Genomic DNA, 14195 nt, shown 5'->3' on the forward strand with positions numbered 1-14195 from the left:
GTCATTTATTGAGAAATTAGAGCTCGCCTGCCTTTGGATAAGCAATTAGGGATGAGGTAACAGGCTTTATTTGAGAGATAAGGCTGTCATGACGATCCTGGTAGCACAAAGAAATACGAGGGTGAAACAGAAAAAAGGCCAAGTGCGCACATGTATCCCTCTGCCTGCTCCCGAATCCACCTGCCAAAGCTCACTTTGGTGTATGCTCCTGTAAAGCTGGGGAAAGCAGAGCTCTGCATCCCAACAAAACTTGCTTAATAAAATTCATTTTTAATAAGCTTTGGCTGACATCGGTGACTTACTGGTTGCAAGCAAATTATTAATTCACCACTCAAATACAACAGTTGTATACTGCAAGGCTGCATGAAAAGAATCTCAGCATTTTTAAGGGAGTGTGAGCACCGACTCAAACCCTACCACAATTCCGGGTGAAGATTTTTCTGGAATCATGTTTCCATTCATCTAGGAGTCTCAGGGCTAAAAGATAATCCAGGGCATAAGGAGGTAATGTATTCAACTGCAAAAACAGCGCAAGGCTAAGCACGAAGGCCAAGAAGGATCTCTAGAGGAAAAAAGAGGAAGAGTTGACAGTTCTCGGCGGGTAAAGAAGGAACGGCATGTTAAATCAGGACAGAAGTGTTGGCTGTACAGAAAACAACAGAAAAAAATCTGCAAGTGTAATTGGAAGACAAAGGGGTCCTTGCCTAAAAAAATAATGGAAAGCCATTTGTCTAATGTCATGCTAGGTCCCCTCCTACAGCTAATCAGCTTTACTAATCAAGAAAGAGAGGCATCCCTTTCTCTATGCCCAGATCCAACTTGAGACTCCTTATCATAACTATGGAGGGAATCGAGGAAAGCTGCACACAGTACAGACTATCATTCACAGCCCTGGACTTCCTTTTGCTTTTTCTCTTTTGGATTTTTTGACTATGGTGAGGTGGAGAAGTCTACCTTATCCGCTCAGTAAAGAAACAAGAGAAAAATGTTCCCTGTCCTCATACAAGCAGAATAAAGGCAAAGAAAAGTCTGCACTCGTGCAAACTGAACTCATAATTAGCTTTTTTTTTTTTTCTCCCCGCTGCCAGAGGCATTGCTTTCTTCAATTGGTCCCTTCGGGACTCCCTATAAACTGATGTCTGTACTTGACACTACTGCGATGAAGCATGAGAAGTCATCTCTGTTTTTAGTTTTGCTGGTGCAGAAAAGTCACAATTCTGGTGGCAGGTGCCTTCTCCCTTTTGCCTGTTCAGTTGGCCAGTTGTCTATTCTCATCCTAGAAAATACCGCCTCTGCCTTAGCATACTCCAAACTCTGCCACCATCCTCCTTCATGCCAGCCCCCATGACCTCTGGGATGCAGCAGAGTATGGAGGGTTAGAGCACAGATTCCAATTGATCATCCTAGTTCTGCCATCTGACTAGCCACGAGACCAGGCTAAATGCATCTGATTCTTAGCTTCCTTATCTAAGAAACAGATATTAACCCATCTAATACGTTATTCATGGGGCAGTTATGAGAATAAAATGAAATAATACATGGAAAGGGCCTGGCACAAGTATCCAGGCTAAGCATGCAATAATTGATTGTTAATAGTACTATTTTCTTTCCTTGAGTGGCATTCCAGGTCCCTTTTTCTCCTTCAACACATACTTTTGATTAGGTCCACATTCCACGTAGCCCCCACGTCAGCTTGTTGTTTACACAGAAAGTTGTCTCCCCTTGTCACGAGATAAGGACATGATAGTCGATGACAGTGGAAAGGGGATGGTACAGCAGAAGCTGTCATTCAGAAGTATGAATACTGAAAGTATCCACACAACAAGGGCTTTTCCAAGAGGGCTTTAAAAAAAGAATCATCAATTTAAAAAGGTTATACCACAGTAATAACTACAGACGGATCTGCTCTAGGGCACAGAGGATGAGAAGGAGGTAGTCAGCAGGGTGTCAATGACCAGTCCGGGTTATTAGGGCTCCCACACCAACAAACAGTCAGAGACTCCATGGTGGTCTCACTGCTAACACATGGTGTTATTGTTCTTGATCAATTATAAGTTCTGGAGAGCAACAACTGCTTCAAAGCACTGAATTATAATTATGTAAACACCAAAATCACAAAGCCAAACTTTTTTTAAATCACTGTGCTCTTAGAAAAGGGAACCCTCTTGCACTGTTGGTGGGAATGTAAACTGATACAGACACTATGGAGAACAGTATGGAGGTTCCTTCAAAAACTAAAAATAGAACTACCATATGACACAGCAATCCCACTACTGGGCAAACATCCTGAGAAAACCATAATTCAAAAAGAGTCATGTACCACAATGTTCACTGCAGCACTATTTACAATAGCCAGGACATGGAAGCAACCTAAGTGTCCATCCACAGATGAACGGATAAAGAAGATGTGGCACATATACACAATGGAATATTACTCAGCCATAAAAAGAAACAAAATTGAGTTATTTGTAGTGAGGTGGATGGACCTAGAGTCTGTCATACAGAGTGAAGTAAGAGAAAGAGAAAAACAAATACCATATGCTAACACATATATATGGAATCTAAAAAAAAAATGTTCTGAAGAACTTAGGGGCAGGACAGGAATAAAGAAGCAGACGTAGAGAGTGGACTTAAGGACACGGGGAGGGGGAAGGGTAAGCTGGGACGAAGTGAGAGAGTGGCATGGACATATATACACTACCAAATGTAAAACAGATAGCTAGTGGGAAGCAGCCGCATAGCACAGGGAGATCAGCTCAGTGCTCTGTGACCACCTAGAGGGGTGGAATAGGGAAGGTGGGAGGGAGACACAAAAGGGAGGGGATACGGGGATATATGTATACATATAGCTGATTCACTTTGTTATACAGCAGCAACTAACACAACAATGTAAAGCAATTATACTCCAATAAATGTTTAAAATAATAATAAAATAAAAGGTGTGAAGAGCGGGGAAAAAAAAATCACTGTGCTCTTAGAATTTCATCTAAACTCCGAAATGATGGTCAATCCCAAACAGATCAAGTCCCAGACTCTTATGTAAATGACCTTCCCTGTTGCTACCACTGGCTGGGAATGGCAGGAAAGAAAAAAAAAGAAACCAACATACTAAAGGAAGGTCCACATCTCCACATCTTAAGAAATATGTAGACCCACAAGGTCAGGAGACCAAATGCTGAAGTTTCATGTTGCACCCTTAGAATCCTTCTGGCAAGACATTCTATCATTGGCTCTTGTAGTGTAGGCTGTGGTGAGTCACTCAGATTCGCTCTCTGGATCCATGACACCTTCCCCCCAGATGCCCAGAATGCTGCCTGCCACTGGCTCATAGCTGTGTCCCTTCCCAGGCACTGCCCTTGGCCAAAAAGCTGCCTCATTCCAGGTTACACTCCCTCGTCGAGGGCAGTGTGCATCCAATGACTACTCAACAGCTGAATATAAAGACCTCTATGTGGGACGCCTCAGAAAGGCCAACCCAAGAAACCACCTGCATGCAAATCTCTATCTCAGAGTCTGTTTCACGGAAATTCTAATCTTTATTCCCAAACAGTCCTGTGTTCAGCACATTCACAAGGGCTCTTATGCACAACTCCAGAGACATTAGTCTAGGTAACCTACTTCCCTTTCTACTAAGGAGGCAACAGTGGAATGCAGGTAAGTTAGAGTGATGTTATTATACCGAAAAACAAAAAACTAGAGCAGCTTCACGGTTAAGTAAATCACTCATAAACTTCTCTTATTATTAGTAACATATCACTTGGGGAACACCTTACAAAAGATCGAGAGTTACGAGCATGCTTGATCCTGTGGTTAAAAATCCAATTCTTTTATAGGTACAGCATAATTTGACAAGGATGTGGAGCCACATCCTGGACAGAGGCTGCAGTCCAGTAACCACATATACCTTAATAGTAGCAGCAAGAAGGTCCTAAGCACTCTCATTTGGTACTACCCTAGTTCACAAAGTAAAAAAAAAAAAAAAACAAAAAAAACTACTACTTGCTACTAGTGTGCAGAGAAATACCCTGCCGTCTAAAAGGTGCTATCAGTGCTCGCTTCAGCAGCACATATACTAAAATTGGAACGATACAGAGAAGATTAGCATGGCCCCTGCACAAGGATGACACGCAAATTTGTGAAGCGTCCCCTATTTTTAGCAATTATACTCCAATAAAGATGTTAAAAAAAAGAATTTAACTGCAGTCTCTAAATAGAAAAAATAAAATAAAAGGTGCTATCAGACTTCCATCTAGGCTATTGTGAAGCATACAGCCACCCTAAAAGTTATGAGCCACATTAACCAACTATATCTATACTAACTTAAACATGGAAATGGACAAGTTGGCAGTTCAGAAACTAAGATATTCCAAGAAGAAAAGAGACACTTGAAATATAGGAAACATGGTTGTACTATAAAAATGTATCACTACAATGTTTAGAGAATAATTTAGAATGGACAAATTTATGCTACAGAAGACCAGTAATTAAAGTATTAACATTCCTTCAAATTTAAAGAAGGACACCCTTTGGACAACATACAACTTGGGTTTTAATTTTTTTTTAATGGTTGAGATATTGATTCTCTCTCCAGTATTGGTGACTCTTGTCCTGTATTATACATCAAAATCGTGTGTGTGTGTGTGTGTGTGTGTGTGTGTGTGTGTGTGTGTGTTTTAAACCAAAAGCCCAGGGTCTCACTCAGACCTAATGTCCCAAATTCCCAGGGATGGGGCTCAAGCAACTCTTCCTCAGGAATCCTCATACAAACCAAAAGTTGAGAACCACAACCCTAACTTACCAAAAGACCTAAGAATCAATCCTTTCCCAACCAAGCCAAAAAAAAAAAAGCTACCACAAAGGGGTCATGTTACTTTGTTAATTCTAAGTCAGTGAATACTAGATTTTCCCAAAGCCTACTGGACTTACTCCAAAAAACGCTAAGAGAAATTGCAAATAGATCCATCCCCAGGGAGGCTGATTTGTACTCTTATGTGCTAATGTACGACTAAGTCTGTAAATGGACTGGTTTTGTGCCTTACTGTTAGAAATTTAATCTGTCTTCTCTTGTTTAGTAGAAGGAGGGATAATTACTAAGAGCCAAATCAGTAAAAAGTGAAGAAACTGACTTAAAGTTTGTTCCCAGTATAATCTCCAGGGCAAACAACAGGAAAGATCTCTCTAGATGGTGTTTTAAGAAACTAAGAAAAGCACCTGAGTTCAAACAATAGATACACAGCATTTGTGCTAAATCTGTCACTGAAAGGAGACTGTTTTCTACATGAATTTATCTCAACTTTCTAAATACTGCTAAGGAGCAGACGCACACAGTCTCAATCAGAAGGAATAGATGAGTTCCAGTTTCACCCGCATTTTCTTTAAGAAAAATAAAATTAGTTGATTAGGGGAAAAAAAGGTCTGAAACACTGTCAAGATAAACAGCCATTCATTTACATTCCCAAATGTGTCTCAAAAAACGTTCTTATTTATACAAAAGAAAAAAAATGACAAAAGTCCACCAAAATGTTAACAGCTGTAGCCACTGAGCAAATGACATTACAAGAGATTTTTGTTTTCGTCTTTCTATTCTTCTGAATTTCCTCAATATTTTTACAATAACCATGTTTCACGAAGAAAAACAATACATTTTTAAGATAAGGTGTTTTATGTTCAAAACACTATCTGAATTCAGGTCCATGCCAGGTGCTGGGGGGAGGGAGGTACTGTTAGCAAATGTATAAGAAATGATATCAACACTCAAAGATCTAAAATCTTTTATAGAGCTAAATTACTGTCACATAAAATGGAATAAAAACTGGAGTCTACAAAAGGCAATAGAGATAGCCCCCCAAGGTATTCCCAAGTTCATCAGGAAGCCAGCTATTTAGAACCTGGAAATCATTTCTCCAAAGCAACAATGCTGTAAAGAGTGGTTAAGCTCCCAAGCAGTCCACAAAAAGCCAACTTATCTTTTAACATTTAACCTAATCCCTTGCCTCGCTATGAGAAAGAGCAAAAGGTATTCAGTAAATTTTTGTTGACAGCATACGTGGATGATATAGCTGAACTTTAACACTACAATATCTAACAGGTACATTGCACTGCATACAGTAGATGCACATTAAACGTCCATGGGATTTGATTTTTTTTTAATGGGCTTCCCATTATCATTCACCACCTACTGGTATGATTCCCCTGGGCACTCTGGCAAGGGGTGGACACAAGAGAGCAATCTAAACGATTGGGCAGCGAGGGCTGGGGCGACCCCAGGAGGCTGGACAGTGGAGAAAGCTAGGGAGGCAGAGGACGCACGACCTCTGCTTTCAAAGCCCCCTTTTAGTCTAAACTGGGATACAGTTTTTCTCTCCAGAAAAGAAGTCAGCAGGGGAGGGGGAGGGGGAGCTCCCTTATCAAAAGCTTCCAGTCCCAGAGGGGCCTGTGTGGGTATGGTTCATTTGTGGAAAGAGTTTCACGTCAAGGGTCCCAAATATTCCAATCACATTCGTACCATCAGAATTGGCTATATAATTTGTAGAGCCCAGTGGAAAATGGAAATGCGGGGCCCCTTGGTTAATATTAAGAATGTCAAGATGGCAACAACAGAGCATTAAACTGAGCACAGGGTGCTTCTAAGTCTGGGGCCCTATGTGACCACACAGGTCACACGGGCCCACGAGGCCAGCTGGCCCTGGCCACCACAGAACCTTTGCGCTTGCCATTCTCTGCCTAGAATGCGCCCCCGCAAATCTCTGCACACTTGCTCCCTCACCTCTTCCATAAGCGTGACCTTCCCAGGAAGGTCTCTTGGCTAGTCCCATCCCCAACACATACACACTCTGTCCCTTCCACCTGCTTTCTTCTTCTCCAGGGCATCTATTACCTGACAATTATTTGTTCATTGTCCATCTCCCTCTTGCCCAGAATGTGGGCTTTATAAGAGCATGAATTTTTTTCTGACTTGTTCACTGCTGTAGCCTCAGTGCCTAGAAGAGTACCTGGTACCAAGAAGCCACCTAATGAGTACTTGAGGAATGAATGAATGGAGCCCAGGCTGCTTCAAGCAGCAGAACCTTTCAATAAACAGACGTCCTAAGTTACAAGTTGTTCTAGTGTACACAGAGACCATTACAAAACATGTCCAAGTAGACATGTGCTCACTCGTAACAGGAAAAAAATACATGGCACTGACAAGAGAACGTTTTAGTTGGAGTAAAGGAAAAGGCAGAGAACCTTGGGCTGGAGGGATCAGGGGAGAGTTAACATAGGAACAAGAATCAAATTAAGCCTTAAAAGGAAGGCAAAGGACAGAAAGAGGAAGGAAAGTCACTCCAGGTAAGTCAATGCATGAGTTCACATTTGACTCGGTTGCCTTCTCATTTTGTATTAGTCAGTTTCCCTACTTGTTTCTAACTTTAAAAAAAGAGGAAAGTCAAGTCATCAAATTGACCTGTTGACAACACAGACGTAGGCTCTGACAAATTAAATATTGACAAAGTGAGCAATAAATATCGGCCAACAGTATTAAAACATTCATCAGGCCTGAAAACCCAAATCGTAACGCTCTGAACGTTCACAGGGGTTCTAACCATCATAGAGCCTCCTTATGAGGCTGCTGTTGGAAGCAGCAGCTCTGCCCATGCTATTTCAATTCCACACATGCCGACGGGGCCCCCACTGCACTGAGTACCATAGGTGGGGTTACAAGAGGAAGAGAAGAGACGCTGCCCTCCAGGGATTTCAGGGGGCGGCTTGAAGCAAGAGGCTCACCAGGGATAAGCTTTAGCAAAGAGGAAATGAGATAGTATAATGAACTTTTCTGCAATACTAATGATAATAATAGCACCAGCTTTAATTTACTGTCTACTTATTGTAAGCCAGCTTGGTGCTAAGAATGTGCTAAGAATGTGCTAAGAATGTCCAAGCCTCTACACAAGATCATACTAGCCTGGTCCTCATTTGATAAGTAAGGCAGGGTAAGTGACCTGCCCAAGGTCAGACAACAAGTCAGCAGCAGAGACCGCACCTGAACTCAGGTCCGCCCGATTCTGAGCCTGGACTTGTAACCAAAGCCATCCTGCTCCATTAATGTTACCCTTTCAGTTAAAAGAAGACTAGGCTTCTGAGGTCAGGGACTGTGTCCATTCTGCTTACTACTGATTCCCCGGCACCCAGCTGATCCATATATATGTTGGATGAACAGAAAACACCTACACTGCTACAGTTAGTGCCACTTCAAACAGTTACCCACTTAAAGTGGTCATCTGTCGTTTCTGCCCAACATCCATCGCCTCTTTTCTTTTAGGAAACCACCCCACTCTTGGCTTAGGTGGGGCTGACCCCACTCTTATCTTCAGGAGTGGGCAGTGGATATGAGCCTGGCCAATCTGCGTCAGTGACTGGTTTGAGGATGGCTCCACGACCCAGTCTGGATCAATGGGAATTTAAGTTCATAACTTCTGCTGCATAAAACAGATGCTCTGTTTCCCCTGGGTTGATAAGCTGACAGAATATAAGACTGGAGCTGCTGGCAGCCATTTTATCCCACATTGGGATAAAGCCAATTCTATGAATAAAGCCAAGGCTATGAATAAAGCCAACAAAAGGAGAGCAGGACTGAGAGATGGAGAGATTTCTACAAAGAAAAAAAAATTTGTTAACTATTGAGGTAACTGATGTTAACTAAACTTACTGTGGTAATCATCTTGTAAGATATACATATGTCAAGTCACCGTGCTGTACCTGTTAGTGTTCTATGTCAATTATATCTCAGTAAAACTGGGGTGGGGGGAAGACAAAAGAGAGATGGAGAGACTTCTAGTTACATCATAAAACCACCCAGAACAAGGACCACACCTGGAATTTTCAGTTACATGAATCAACAGATTCCAGTTTGTTTTTTTTTAAGCCAGTTTGAGTTGGGTGCTGACTGCTTGCAGCCCAGAGTCCTGACACATCACCTAAATAGAGACGGGACCGAGCAACTGGATTTCATAACCACCACAGTGAAAAAAGCAGCAGCATACTTGCAATTATACTCCACTATCTGTGAGAAGCCTGAATTTACTGAGAAAGGGAAAAAAGACAAAAAAGACAAAGTGCCTACTGCCTCTAAAATTCTATGCAGGGCTGTATCATTTCTTGCACTAACTCAACCATATACCAAGAAGACAATTTAGGTGTCCCTAACTCACCACCTGAAACGGATGGTTTCTAAGCACTATTACTAAAAGCTTCACAAGAGAAGACGAGGCTCAATGGGAGTCGTTTCTAAGTTTTCGTTTCAGCTGGGCTTGTCCATCAAAGGTCTTGCCTGTACCCGGCCATGTGACACTGTAAGGCGATGCTGTTCATGTGCCCATCAAGAGGCAATTTCACTCCTGACTGCTAACGTACTAGTTGTTCTTGCTTTAGTGATGATACTGAAAACTGAAGTGAAAGAGACTGCACCAAAAATACAACAGGATGTGCTGGTCTAACAGAGTGCTCCAAAGGTGGGGAAAAAAGGGGAGAGGGGCTGTTATGAGGTGGTACCGGCTTTTTATTTCCCTTTCATGTCAACTGGATGAGCCTGTCAGTTTCTGGGGAGTCCCAAATGGAACTAAATTTTCCTTTTCAGGAGTCACCCACAGATCAAAGGATTCTTGGGAAGACATAAGGCAAAGATCACAAACTCATGGCTAGTCAAAGGAGAGGCGTCGTTTTCTATCATGTACATATGTTAACAAAAACTAAAAGTGGGAAGAGTTTTTGTGGTAGATAATTATATTAACTAGTCCCCTAATTTGTTCGCGCCTCTCTGTGTTCAAGCATTTGGGTATCTGACTCTGGGTGAGGCCATATGAATTGCATTGGTCAATGAGACAATAACAAACATGACCTAGGCAGAGACTTCAAAAGCACTTGGGTGTTGGGACTTGCCTTTTTGCTGCTCTCATATCTCTGGTAAGGTCCACCCAGGGCTAACGTGCTAGAAGATTAGACACATAATCCAGACACACACACACACACAACCAGAAGTGGAGCTGCCTCGCTGACAGGACTTAACCTCAGACAGGTACATGAGCCCACTCACACCCAGCTCAACCGTCACTCTGCAAGATGGTGAGCTAAATAAATCTTGGTTCTCTTAAGCCAAAGTTTTGGGGGTTTCTTTGTAGCAAAAACTGATAGAGCCCACATAAAAATACATAACCGCAATTTGGGGGGAAAAAACCCTGAAGACTCTGAAACACCAGGACCACATTCCTACACGGCAACAAGCAGCTGACCTGGGCAGAGGCTCTCGCTTTTAGCCCAGCCACAGCTTAACATTTTCCAATTCGTCACTATCATCTCATCCATGCTAGGGTCACGTTCACTTGCCATATGTTGTCTCAGTTGGGTGGTGGTATATTTATGGCAAAGAAGAAAGTGAAATACTATATTCCACATACTCCAGTTACTATGAAAAGTGAAAAATACAGTACAACCACTTTGGAAAACGGTCATTATCTACTAAGGCTGAACATACACATATCTTGCAACCCAGCAATTCCACTCCTAAGCAAATACCCAAGAAGAGTGTGTACATATGTTCCAAAAGATGTACAAAATGTTCACAGCAGCACTATTCCTAACAGCCCCAAACTGGCTATTAACAAACTAGTTATCAATAATGCCCATCAACAGAATTAGTAAGATGTGGCATATTCATAGGGATAAATCTCACACATAATGCTGTGCACAAAAACCCAAAAGTATGTGTTGTATGATTCTACTTATATAGTTCAAAATCAGATAAAATTAAAATAAGACGTTAGAAGTCAGGTGAGTGGTTACCCTTGGGTGGAATGGCACACATAAGGGTTCTGAAAAGCTGGTAATGCTGTTCTGTAACTGGGTGCTGTTTACATTGATGTGTACACTCTTGAAAATACATCAAGATGTACATTTACGGTTGGTACATTTCAATAGAGAGGTTGCCTTTTTTTTTTAATTTTTAAAAAGTGGGGAAACAAGACCAAGAGGAGGGCTGTGCTTCAAGGAAAAATGGTTAAGTATTTTTCTTTAGGGGTATTGTGAAGACAATATCTACACCGTTATGTTTACTACTTAATGTGACAAAAAGAACGGTAGCCGTTATGAAACAAATTATTACAAAAGTATAGCTGGAATCTGAAGACACAACACCTGATGAACTAGGAAAAAAAGGATCAAATGAGTAACATGTAGCCTAGTTCACTCATTTGCATTTCCTCCCTGCCCTCTGTGGGCTTTGGGACTTACAACCCCTGAAATACCTTTTCTATAAAGGCTGCCATCATTTTTCGGACTGAAGATACTGGGTGGGTCCCTTAAAACAATTACTTTCCTAAACCTCATCTGTCCTATGGGGCTAACGCTGTCCACTGGAGAGGGCCATTGGGAGAACTGAAGAAGACAACGTCTCTAATCCCTGACAAGACGCCACCCAGGAGACAAACAAGTAAGCACGCAATGAATTATTATTACTTTAGTTTTTATTTATAGCTGTGTTACTGATGATTGCTAAGTACAAAAAACAAACAAAAAACCAAAACCACTAGCGGTGCCCCAAAGTGTGGATGCTGCTCACGGTAGCTTAGAGCCTCGCAGAACCTAATGTGGTGATTCCAAAGGGAGCAGAAGGGATCAAGGGCATATACTCCGGGGCAGGCTTTTTCTAACTATAAATGAGACAGATTCTGAAGTCCCTTGGATCCTCCAGCAGGCAGGCCGCTTCCGTTTTTAGGATACTTCAGTTAGGGCTCCACTATTTTTGGTATCAATGCCTGTGCCTCAGGAATGTTAGGACTAGAAAGAGTAGGGAATCAAGACCTCAAACCAAAATAAGCTGTACAGCTGAGAACAATGTCTCAAACTCACCTGATCATCCCAATCACCAGGTTTCTGGGCCCCTCCCCTGGAAACTGATGCAGCAGGGCTGGGAAGGGCCAGAACCTATATTTTAATAAGGCTTAATGTGACTGTTACAGCAAGTCAAGTTTAGGGAACCTGGTGAAATTTAAAGTCCAACAGATCTGAATCCAAATTCAATCCCAAGAACTTGCAGCTGGGTAACCCTGGGCAAATTACAGAAAACCTGCATTTCCTCGTTTGTAAAATGAGACTGACAATACCTACCTCCCAGGATTGTTGTGACTCCTGAATACAATGCCACATTCAGTGGGGAGGATTTGTGAGGCCCCAAATGTGCCTTTGTCCTAATAATGTCCTAATCCACATTCCTGTTTCTCTTTACCCCCAAAGCTGGTCTTGCCTCAGCCTACAAGTTTACTTTTGTGGGGATAACTTCTGTGTAGATCTGGACTAGCCTGAACAACTTATCAGGTGCTAAAGTCACCTTCCCAAGGCACTGACAAATTTAATTTTTACATGTCAGACTTCTTCAGTGATGCCCCGCTTCTTACACAAGCACGCATGACGCCTATATGAATTTTCATATATATTACACATTAAATGAGAACGCTTATAACACACACACACAAAGTTGATATCTAACCTTAGAGATAGGCAGAGCACAGAACCAGAAACTCTGAAATCTTATAGCTACTAATGTTATTTGAACATAACTACATATTATGTTGAATAAGCCATTTCTTCTGGAAACAGCTTAGCAATTACAGAATTACTCCCTATTGAGAAGCCACAGACGCTGCCTTTGAGCCCAATTTAAGTCATTAAAACCTGCTGCCTTTTTCCAACTCTTAAACATGAATGCGTTTCAGGTGATCTTGATTGTGACAACTTTGTGAAAGGGGCTTTAAAAAAAAAAGAGAGAGAGGGTTCCTGGCTTACTCCAAATTCTGGAAGGGATTCATGCCCCACAAAATGTGCACTATGATTAGCATGGAGGTTCTTATCAAAAGTTTTTTGTCTGCTTTAACTGAAGTAATACATGAACAGTTAGAAAAACTTGAACTGTACAAACACTATAAAGAGAAAAGTTAAAATTCCTTCCTGTCCACGTCGTGAGTTCTCCACAAAGGCAGCCTTGTTAAAAGTTTAGGAGCCCTTCTAGATCAGGATTTCTCGGTCTCATACTTGCTGACATTTTAGACCAGATAATTTTTTGTGGGTGCTGTCCTGTGCACTGTAGAATGTTCATGAGCATTCCTGGCCTCTACCCACTAGACGCCTGCAGCGAACACACCCCCGCCCCAACTGTGGCATCTAAAAATGTCTGCAGACACTGCCAAAACGGGGGACAAAATCGCCCCCAGCTGGGAATCACACCTTCCAGAGATACTCAGTGCACACACAAACACAGGGGTGTGTACCTCTACTCATTTCCCCACCCCCTCACTGGTGGCACACAGTTACTTTCCAACTCATTAGGCCATTTGTACCGGGGCGCCGGCCAGCCCGTGCCTCGGCGGGAGGCGACGGCCACTCACCAGGTCCCGGATGAGCTGATCCACCAGCTGCTCCCCGCCGCCGGCAGCCTCGCGGGCCGGAGGGGAGCGGGAACGGCTCGCCGCCTCCTGCCTCTCGGGCCGGATCGCCCGCGCCGCCGGGGGCCGCCCCGCGCCCTCCAAAAGGCCCTGGGCCAGCGCCAAGTACCCCGAGGCCTGCTGCTCGCCGCGCCCAGGGACCACCTCGGGCCGCCACGGCCGTCGCTCGGCAGCCTCGGGCCGCCGCCGCTTCCTCAGCGCCTGGGCCTGCGCCAGCTCCTCCTGCCAGCGCCGGCGGAACTCGTCCAGACTGTGGTCGGCCATCGCCGCCGCTCCCGGCCCGCCGCGTCCCCCCGGGCCCACCAGGCGCCACGGGACGGTCCCTCCACGGGAAGTGTCCGCCGCCACCGGAAACCGCCGCCGCTGCCGCGCTCGGGTTCCGGGTGGCCTGCCCGGCCCCGCCCCGCCCCCAGTGCTCCCCTCCGGCTGTGCCTGGCGCTGTGGCTTGCGGCAACCCAGGCCGGGGTCTGTGCCCTGCCCCCGCCCCCAGCTTCTCAACTTTCCGCTTGTGGCTTTTGCCAAGAGCAGACTGTGCGCCAAGCCCTGTTTTTTCGTTCAAACATGCATTGAGCAACTACTATGTCAGATGCTGAGAATTCAGTATTTGAATCTGCAGCAACAAAAATAATCTCTTCCCTCTTGGGGTTTGCATTCAAGTGAGGGGGTGGGAAGGAGGAGGCGTTCAACAAACGAATACGAACGTTTGAATCCGTGGGAGGCGTTATG

At 43.6% G+C, this 14195-nt stretch overlaps 1 protein-coding gene across 2 annotated transcripts in view; it reads right to left on the reverse strand.

The window, feature by feature from the left end:
- The window catches only part of FBXW8 (F-box and WD repeat domain containing 8), a 111285-nt gene extending 97477 nt beyond the window's left edge, over positions 1–13808 (reverse strand). The window contains exon 1 of one of the 2 annotated variants that reach the window (XM_007455857.1): positions 13413–13808. In XM_007455857.1, the coding sequence (XP_007455919.1) occupies positions 13413–13733 (321 nt within the window). In that variant the 5' untranslated portion in view covers positions 13734–13808. The remainder of the gene's footprint in view (positions 1–13412) is intronic. The other variant, XM_007455858.1, reaches the window with a different exon arrangement.
- Positions 13809–14195: the final 387 nt, after the last annotated feature.

This window comes from Lipotes vexillifer, unplaced genomic scaffold, assembly GCF_000442215.2.
Source record: "Lipotes vexillifer unplaced genomic scaffold, Lipotes_vexillifer_v1.1 scaffold970, whole genome shotgun sequence".
Classification (NCBI taxonomy): domain Eukaryota; kingdom Metazoa; phylum Chordata; class Mammalia; order Artiodactyla; family Lipotidae; genus Lipotes; species Lipotes vexillifer.